Consider the following 10019-nt stretch of genomic DNA (forward strand, 5'->3'; position numbering starts at 1 on the left):
CAATTCAGAAGGGTTGCAGGGTAACTTGTCTGTGGGTTATTTTTTTGGAGAAGAAATAAAAAACATGAGAACATTTTGGGGGTTATAAGATGTCACCACTGAGTGATATTTCTGACTGGGAAGCTGCTCCTGCAGGGACAGGACTCTGCTGGCTTCCAGTAAGGAAAACTCATCCTTCAGCACTGGGAGAGCATCCCAGTGCACCCAGATTGCTTCTGTGCAACCAGGGCTACCTGGGGAGGTTTGATGCAAAAGAAGTGCCCTCAGGGTCTCATCTGCCAAATCTCACCCAAGGATAATTGTAGTGCTAAACCCTCTAATATGATGCTAGAAAATCACCCAGCTCCACTATCCCACTCTATTTCCTGTTTCAAAGAGCAATGATTTTCCTTTTTTTGTTTTTCTTTTTTTTTTTTTTTTTTTCTTTTTTCATGGAAGTGCCTGTTTTTTATCTGTCAAATACCCCTGAGGGCATTTAAAAAGCAGAGTTTTAGTAATGTTGAACTCCCAGCTTTCCAATTCTTGTTTGTTCCCACTCTAATTGTGGACAAGGATTTTCCCAGTGTGGGTAAGATAATAAATACATCTTGTGATGCTTTTCAGTGCTGTGAGCCCTGGTTAGAACAGGTCCAGGAGAGCAGGGGAAGGGATGTGCAGCTGTGGCTGTGCTAAATGAGGCAGCAGTGTGCAAACAGAGGTTCCTGCCCTGTTTTGCTGAACTCTGTTCATCTGCAGGCCAAATGAGCAACACAGCCCGTTGAAATAGCTGACTCTGCACAAAGCAAACAGGAAAATTGGTGTATAAAGCTGCACCTCACTTCTGGAACAATCCACAGGGAGATGGTTTAACTTGCTGCCTTGCACCTCACGGTGCAAAGTTTGGGCTAGAAACAAAAAAAAACCAGCCACAACTTCTCTGAGTGCTACTCCTGCATTAAGTGATCTGGGTCTTGTTAGGATTCTCTGTGAACATCTTTATTTTTTTTTTCCTGGCTGCTTGTAGAATCCCAGAATGGTTTGGGTTGGAAGGGACCTTAAAGATCATCTCATCTTCCTCCAAAAATTCCCTGCTTCCATCCCAGGTTGCTCCAAGCCCCATCTAACCTGGCCTTGGACACTTCCAAGGCAGGCACAGCTTCTCTGGGAATTCCACCCCAGCTTATTATCACCCTCACAGCCAAGAATTTTTTCCTAATACTCTATCTAACCATGCTCCTAAATATGAAAATATCAGCCCTATATTTTCCTGCTGTTTACACTTTACTTTGTGTTGAACTAAATATTAAACCAGCTCCATCTCAGGTGTCACTGAGGCTACTGAAGGGCCAGAAAAGGTGGAGGGAAGCAAGATGAGACCTCAGATTTGTCAGAGGAGCAATTGCACTATTAATGCTCATGAGGACGTGCTGAAATAGCAGGAGGATGAGCATTTTGTAGAAATAGGAACCTGTACCTGGCCTGAACTGGAAAAGTAAGATCAGTATCTTGTTGAATACCCAGCTGAAAGCACTTATTATGGGTGCTGTAAAAGGCAGCTCAAACCACTCCCATTGCCTGCATTTCAAAAGGAAAAAAAAAACCCAACCCCACGTTTTTGGGTGTGAGAGCTTGTTTTGACTGTGACTTATGAAAGGTGGAGCTGCTTTGGGAGTTCTGCTTGAACTCTGAATTTGGGATGTGGAAGGTAAGAGAGAATGGGCAGTGCTGGATGTCTGCAGGAAAGGAATTGCTTTGTAACTGCTGCATGAGCAGGGGAGGGAGGGGATGTCCAGGGCAGGGTGGGAGCTCTCCCAGCTCATCCTCAGGGGATGTCACATTGCACCACAGACACCAGAGGTTTATGTCCAAAAAGGAGAGAGAAGATCCTTTTTGCTTTATTCCAATAAAGGGAGAGGCCATGGGCCATTGCCCTGGGATCTCTCCAATTTTTGGAGGATGCAGCCTCCTTTTATCCCAATTTCCCTCTCTCTTTCCCCATGGGCTGAGGTACCTGAGAGGCACAGACTGCCCAAACACCTGATACCTGAGATTCCCTCTAATGTACAACCCTCCCTTTTAATTTTTAATTCTTATAGAATTGTTTTTCCCCATTGCTTCTTTCATCTTCCAATATCCAATTTCATTTACCAGCGAACCAACAGTTCAATCAGTGGAATCCATCCCATTGTTTCTTTTATGTCTCACTGCTGGTTTTATCCACCAGCAGACCCACAGCTGGTTTGTGGAGACAAATCCAAATTCCTCTCCCACCTGTGACAGCTCTGGAGCGGTGCAGGATGCTCACATGGGGTGTGAGGAGAGCAAAGCTGGGTGTGCTGGGTGTTTATCTGTGTGGCACACACGGGCGATGGGGTGGGTGTGGCGCTCAATTTGGTGTCCCCGGGCTGCAGAGATGTCCCTCCGTGTGCCCCTGGGGATATGGGCTGGTCTGGAGGGAATGGCTGAGAGCACTTGGCTGGTTTCACCTGGAGGAGACAATTTGGGGTGTGATCTCTGCCCTCTGTGAGCCAGGGAAGGGCTGCGGCTGTGCCAGCCCAGATTGAGGTTGGATATTTGGAAAAGGGGGTGCTGGCACTGCCCAGGCTCCCCAGGAATGGGCACAGCCCGAGGCTGCCGGAGCTGCAGGAGATTTGGGACACGGCACCGAGGCACAGGGCGGGATTTTGGGGTGTCTGTGCAGGCTCTGAGGCACAGGGCGGGATTTTGGGGTGTCTGTGCAGGCTCCAAAGCACAGGTCGGGATTTTGGGGTGTCTATGCAGGCTCTGAGGCACAGGAAGGGATTTTGGGGTGTCTGTGCAGGCTCCGGGACACAGGGCGGGATTTTGGGGTGTCTATGCAGGCTCCAAAGCACAGGTCGGGATTTTGGGGTGTCTATGCAGGCTCCAAAGCACAGGGCGGGATTTTGGGGTATCTACGCAGGCTCAGAAGCACAGGGTGGGATTTTTGGGGTGCCTGGGCAGGAACAGCAGCTGGGCTCAGGATGCTGGCGCTCCCTCCATCCCCGCGGTGCAGTGCGGAGCGCAGGGATGCGCGGGGCGGCTCCGCTGCCATCCTGCCGCCCCTCTCCCCTCCTCCCGTCCCTCCTCCTCCTCCTCCTCCCCGTGCCCGTCGCTGCCGTCCCTCCTCCCGGCCGCCAGGTGCCCCTCGGCCGCTGCCGCTCGCTCTGTCCGGGGCGGCTCCGGCGGCTGCGGCGGCAGGTGGGTGCTGGGGAAGGGTCCTGTCCCCATCCCTGTCCCCATCCCTGTCCCCATCCCTGTCCCCGTCCCGCGGGATGCGCTCGGGGCCGCTGCATCCCGGGCTGCGGGAGGATGGGCGGCTGTGCGCAGGCGGTGCGGGTGCTCAGCTCCTCCATCTTCCCGTTCCGACTGAAAAAAAATGTGGATAACGGGATAACGGCGCGTTGCTGGAGGTGCCCATCTGGTTTTTAATCGCTTTCGGGCTCGTCGGGTTTTTAGGCACGTGTGTTTGTTGTAGAGATTGTTTTCATTCAAGGCCTGATTGCTACCGGTGATGCAAATTATAATATCTGTTATGTAGAATAGATACATAATATAAAATGATTTATATATCTATATCTAATAAAATACATAATATACATAATATAATAGAAAATACAATAGATACATACTATAAAAATATACATAGTATAAAATAATAGATACATAATATAATCAATACATAATACATAATATCTATTATGTATTATATAATAGATACATAATATAAAAGTATAGATAATACAAAGTAATAAAATAGATACATAATATATACTATAAAATATAATAGGTACATAATATGTGATACATATTATGTATAATAGATACATAATATAAAATGTGTATAAATATATAAAATAATAAGAAATAATTTGCAATAATATATAAAAATAATGTATTTCTATGTATCCTATATAGAAATATATCTATATGATAGGTGCAATAATATATAGGGAAATTCTATATATGATTACATGCTATTTGTTTATTTACTGTTTATATGTGTATTATATGGAATTGTTTGTTATTGCTCTGTAATTATTGTTGCTTTTTAAATAATGTGCTTATCTTAAAGGCAAATCAAAGGATGGTTTGGGCTGGAAGAGACCTTAAAGATCACCTCCCCAAATTTCTTCCCAATATCTAATACATATTTATTTTCTTTGAGTTAAAGCCACTAAATGTTGATTTTTGAGTGCAATTGGCAGAAAGCCCCCTGCTTTGTTCCTAAGGGAATGGCTGGAGCTGGGTCAGGAGAGGTTTGGGATGGAACTCGAGGAAAGGTTCTTCTGCCAGAGGGTGCTGGCACTGCCCCGAGGCTGCCACAGCTCCAGGGGTTCCAGGACAGGGCTCTGTGGGGTTTTGGGGTGTCTGAGCAGGACCAGGAGCTGCACTGGATGGTCCTGGTGAGTCCCAGCTCAAGATATTCTGTGGTTTTTTTCCAGGGTATGGAGACACATCTTTTTCAGGAGTAGGTGTGGAAAAGATCTCAGTATTTTTACAACTCATTCCTCTTCTTTCCACCAGCCTCCTCCAGCTGGTGTCACATGAGAATTATCCCTCCCTTATCTGCTCTGAGTCTGGACCTCGTGCACCAGGGATGTGAATGGCAATGCCAGCTCAGAGCAGTTAATCCCATCCCTATTTCATCTCCCCATGTTCCCAAGGCCCATTAAAACATAATGGTTTTGTTTACCCAGCCTCCAGTCATTCCTGGGAATGCTCCAGCAGGCCAAACAGGAAGGTTGGGCTTTGCAGCTCTGACTCCTCACCCCGTGAGGTCCCTCTGGTGCTCCCCAGCCCTGGGAGCCAGGCCAGAGTTGGGCAGCAGGTACCAGTGGTGCAACTGGAAACTCCTGTATCCCAAAGCCTGACTCAGCTTCTTTTGCTGCACTTCCCTGAATGTTCAGGAGTGGTGAGACACACATTTCATGGCAAGGCATTGTATGAATGAGTAATGTGTATTTGGAGGGTTTTAGCAACATCCACAGGTGTTTATGTGCTGTGTAATTTTGTTCTGGCAGATTGTCTTTGGTATGCTTGAGAGATTATTGCACAGTGTGTGAAGGAAGATGTATAATAGAAATACTGCAGGGAAAAAAAAAAATATTTATGGACATAGCTTCTTATTATTTTGCATCCAAAAGTTTTGGAGGTTTTGGTGCCAGTAAGGATGAAATGAAGTTGCAGTGAGGAGAATAAAGTGGTTTTCACATAGAGGAAATGTGTCAGGAGCAAGCAGCCCCATCAGGAAGCAGGGGCTGGGATGGTTACAGAGCAAAGCTGTGCTGGGCTGTGCTGACACTGCCACAGGCTCAACTCCTGCTCCCTTTGTGTTTCTGATGCCTTGTGTGCTGCCCTTGCCAGGACAGGATGCTGTTCCCGCTGCCCCTGCATGCAGCCTGCAGCCTGCTGGGCTGGTTCTGCCTCTACAAGTGGTTCTGCCGCCGCTACCGGCACCGCAACCTCGAGTGGAGCTGCAGGCTGGTCACGCTGACCCACGGCATCCTGGCCACCTGCCTGTCTGCCTACATCGGCTTCATCGACGGCCCCTGGCCCCTGAGCCACCCAGGTGAGTGAGGAAATCCGTGATCCCACCTCCCCCAGGGGTTCTGCACCGCCCCAGCCCCAGTGCCAGCCCGCCCAGGGATGATGACTGCAGTGGTATCTGGGCTGCTTTGTGCTGGAAAGCCCCAGAGGGATGGAGAGCCTGGTGCTGTATTTTGCTGCAGTTTTTGGCAGAGCGTGTGACCTTTTGTGTGGCCATTATGTGCGTGCAGCTGCTGGACTAACAACGGTGGCATTGTCACTCGGGGGAATGAGCCTGAGCCTCCACACTTTGCACACTTCTGTCCTGGTTTGAGGGACAAGTATCTGCCAATAAAGGCAGAAGCTTCTCTTTGAAATGGAGAATGCAAACCCCCTCCCTCCAAATTACTATGATTTTGAAATTAAGGGGCTCTCAGGCAAAGATATGGGAATTAGAAATGACAGTTCTTTACTAGGAAAATTAAAATAGAAATACAGTATTACAAAGAAACATCCCAACACTGCCAGAGTCAGAACCCAAGCTGACACCCGTCAGTCAGTCAGGGTGGTGGCAGCAGTCCCATTCCATGGTGGCTGCATCCTCCTGCAGTGGCAGATGTGGTTCAGCTGGAGCAGTGCTCCTGGAGAAGGTGCAGTTTCCTCTGAAGCTCCAGGGATGATGTGGAAAGGTCTGGCTTTCCTCTGGAATCCAGTGGAAAGATGCATAATCTTGATGTTGAACATCTCAGTTTTTATCTGGGTAGGAAAGGCTTGGCTCCTGCCCTGGCTGGAGCATCTCCCAGTGGGATGATGGAATTTTATCAGTCATGCACTAGGACTCACTGGCCATGAACAGGAGATATCTCCTGGAGGGAGGATGGGCTGTGGGGAAGATAAAGATGATTGCCCCAGCTAGCTTTTAACAATGGCCCATTAACAGAAGATATGTCCCACAGGGTAAGAGTCGCCGCCACACCCAGTTTTAAACAATGGCCCGTTAAGAGGAGATATCTCCCACAGTGATAAGATTCGCTGCCACACCCAGTTTTTAACAATGGCCCATTAACAGGTGATACCTTCTGGATGAAAGGTGGGCCATGGGAAAGATAAAGATGATTGCCCCAGCTGGTTTAAAGCTGACCCATTAGCAGATAATATGTGCCAGGAGATCAGGGTCACTGTGACAGAACACACATTTCTGGCCACATCAACCCACTCTGCTTTTACTCTGTTCCAGGCTTACCCAACACCACCCTCCAGGTGCACGTGCTGTGCCTTAGCTTGGGCTACTTCATCTTCGACCTGTGCTGGTGCGTGTACTTCCAGACAGAGGGTGCCCTGATGCTGGCCCATCACCTGGTGAGCATCGTGGGCATCGCCGCCTCCCTGGCCCTGGGCGAGTCGGCGGCCGACGTCAACGCCGTCATTTTCGGCAGCGAGATCACCAACCCTCTGCTGCAGGCGCGCTGGTTCCTCAAGGAGCTGGGCCTCTACCACACCTTGACGGGCGACCTGGTGGATTTCCTCTTCGTGGTGCTGTTCACCGGCGTGCGCATCGGCGTGGGCGCCTGGCTGATGTACTGCGAGCTGGCGTCGCCGCGGCCGCGCTGGTTCATCAAGCTGGGCGGGGTGCTGATGTACGCCGTGTCCTGCGTCTTCATGGTCAGCATCTGCCGCTTCGCCCGCAGGAAGAGCATGAGGAGGTACCAGGCGTGGAGGAGGAGCCGCGAGCTGGGCTGGAAAACCAACGGGCACCTCAAAGGGCACTGAGGGGGCAAGGAGGGGCACGGTGCCTGAAATGATGCTGTTGGGAGAGGAGCCAGCAGTGCTGGAGCCAAATTCATCCCTGGCCTAGCTCCACTGAAATCCCTGGAGCTGTGCCACGGATTCACTGGGTCTGCAGCGCTGGATGGCAGCACAGCCTGGAGGAGGAGTGAAAAAAGGGCTGACTTTATAGACTAAACTAGTCCAGCAGGGCAGGTGTAAATAGTGATGTGTGTAACCAACTCCTCCAGGATCTTGGAGGAGAGGAGGAGGTAACACTAGGTCTTGTGCAGTCTAGGCAGCTAGAGTGACTCTTCATGCTGGTAGGAAGAAGTGCTCTAGTGTTGAACCCAAGCTGTGGCTCCTGGCTCTTCCACCACCTCGTTGTGTGACCTTGGGCAAGTCACACAACTCTAACTCTGTGCCTAATCCCCCCTCTGTGACTTGGGGGTGATGGAGCTGCTCCATCTGTTATGCACTTTCAGATTTACACTTGAGAGGTGCTATATAAATGCAAAGTGGTGGTTGTTATCTGCACTTGGTTCATTATCCCCTTGTTTCCCTTGGGAGAAACGACTCTGGTGGTTGAGCTAGAGCGAGACTCTAGAAAAATCAGTATTTTAGCTAGGTAGTTGTTTCCTACCCTTTCTAACTCCTTTTAATAACTTATTTATTAACATACTGATAACTTATTTTCTGTAGTGTCCAGAAGCTCTAGTCAGCACTGGCGCCATACAGGACTAGGTGCTCTGTGAATACACCCAAAGACACAGACCCAAAAGGGAAAATTTTTCCTGATTTTTCCCTCTTCTTTCCTGACTGTTAAAATTCCCCTACAAACACTGATTTTAGCTCCTTGGGTAACCAGCACATTCCATTTTGAGAAGCTTCATCAAGATTTGCCAGGGGTTTTCTTGCTGATGAGCCCCTGATTTTGTCTCCAAAACACCAGCATTTCCTCTGCTGTGCCCCAAATCCAAATTGGGATTTCTGGTTGCCCAGAATCTGCCCTGTGGAAGCCACAGACTGACCTTGGCTCTCCTTCATCTGAATTAATGCCTTGACTCCTGGGCTTTGATTTCCCTCTGACTGAGTCTGAGTCACTTTATAAAAGTGAATATTTAGATGGTCAGAGAGGTTTATTTTACAGCTTAATAATGAAAGAAGTGAGAGGCCCAGAATCTGATCTTTTTTAAGAAAAAAACCCAACAAAACAACTCAGACTGGAAGAAAAATAAGCATTATTTATCTGGTCCAGTTTGCAGGGGGAAACCATGCCCAGTTGGCATCTTCTGGAGTTGATTTCATTGCATGTTCTTAAGCTGTTCCTTTGCTGTTGCTGTGATTTTGAGCTTTTCCTTTGAGCCTCCAGTGCAGCTCAGGTGCCCCCTTTTGCTTCAGCCTTGCCTGCTGCAGCCAAAGACCTGAAAACCACCCCAAAAATTCCCTCCAGATGAACAGAGCCTACTGGTGAGCTGGTCCTGGAGAGGAAACTTGACTCATTCAGCACTCAGGCCTCAAAAGGAGACCAGAAGGGCTGGTTGGGGCTTGCTGGTTCTTTTTCCCAGCTCTGTTGAGCACATCCAGGAGCCTTTTTGCCTCATCTTAACCCACTTTGGGAAGTGGGTTCAGTCTTAGCTACCTCGTAGGGAGTTTCCATTTGGCACCAAGCCACCTGTGATGAATTCTCGTGGTTTGTGTCAGGCTGTGCTGTGTAAAAGTTGCTTTGAGTGAAGCAGTTCCTGCTATGAGCCATCAGCAGTGCTTTGTCACCTGAGCTGGGCACTCCCAGCATCCCAAAAGCAGGAGTGAGGTGTTTACAAAGGTGCTCAAGGGTAGGAGACACAGGGACTGAGCTGGACATGCACATAAAGGTCCTGCTGCACCTTCACAGGGAGCCCCCAGCTGAGGAAAAGCTGTCTGCTGGCTTTGCCCTGGTGAGGATTGCAGGAATCTGGAGCCAGAAGAGTCTCAGGCACCAGCCTGAGCAGGGAATGAGGGATTTCAGCAGCAGCTGCTGGGGAAATGGTGAAGGCAGGGAGGTGGAAATAAGCTGGGCATTCCTGGTGAGGTGCTGGAAACCAAAGGTTCAGAGCAGCCCTGACCTTTGCTGAGGGTTGGGGTGCAGCTTTATGGGGTTACAGCCCTTGGCTGCCCAGCTGGATGAGGATGGCAGTGACTGCAGATCACCTGAAGATATTTTGAAATATAATTGTTGAGTGGTCCCCTTCTCTGAATGGGGGAAGTTTGGTTGGAAGAAGGAGAACACTGCTCAGCTCTGAGGCTTTAGAAGGCAAACAAGAAAACAAAAGGGCAATTAGGAATGGCTTAATGAGGCAGAGCAAGGCCTCACAGCCCATTTAGTGGGCTCCAGCATAGAATCACAGACCCAAAAGTCCAAATTCCAACTGTGGAGCACAGGGTGGGACCTGTCCCCAGGCTGGTCCATAGTGGCTAGAGCAAACTGTGAGAGGAAACTGCAGAACTAGTGTGAAATAATAACTTGTGTCTGAATTACTGTGTAATAGCAACTAATGTTCCACCAGTGAATGGTGTAGATGCTTTGTATTATGTTTTATAAAAATAAAGATTATTTAATTATATGAGGGATTGGTTTTCTCTGTTTGGGTGCTGCTCTTAAGCCACAGGTTGCACTTGATGGTTTTGGAGGATTTCTCCAACCTCAAAGATTCAGTGATTCAGCAGGATGGAGCAAAAATATTCCCTTT

The 10019-nt window shown here is 48.8% G+C and overlaps 1 protein-coding gene across 3 annotated transcripts; it reads left to right on the forward strand.

Moving 5' to 3' along the window:
- Window positions 1–3142: 3142 nt before the first annotated feature.
- Window positions 3143–10019, forward strand: LOC306812371 (TLC domain-containing protein 5-like). Of its 3 annotated transcripts, none has more exons than XM_079326929.1 (3): window positions 3143–3198; window positions 5365–5569; window positions 6764–10019. In XM_079326929.1, exons 2-3 carry the CDS (start codon window positions 5371–5373, stop codon window positions 7294–7296), a joined length of 732 nt encoding a protein of 243 aa, XP_079183055.1. In that variant the 5' UTR covers window positions 3143–3198; window positions 5365–5370; the 3' UTR covers window positions 7297–10019. The 3 variants fall into 3 exon arrangements, with proteins under 3 accessions (XP_079183055.1, XP_079183054.1, XP_079183053.1); XM_079326928.1 differs by lacking the exon at window positions 3143–3198 and adding an exon at window positions 3372–3410 and having other exon boundaries at window positions 6764–9323; XM_079326927.1 differs by lacking the exon at window positions 3143–3198 and adding an exon at window positions 4551–4912 and having other exon boundaries at window positions 6764–9323.

This window comes from Erithacus rubecula (genome assembly GCF_903797595.1).
Source record: "Erithacus rubecula genome assembly, chromosome: 25".
NCBI lineage: Eukaryota > Metazoa > Chordata > Aves > Passeriformes > Muscicapidae > Erithacus > Erithacus rubecula.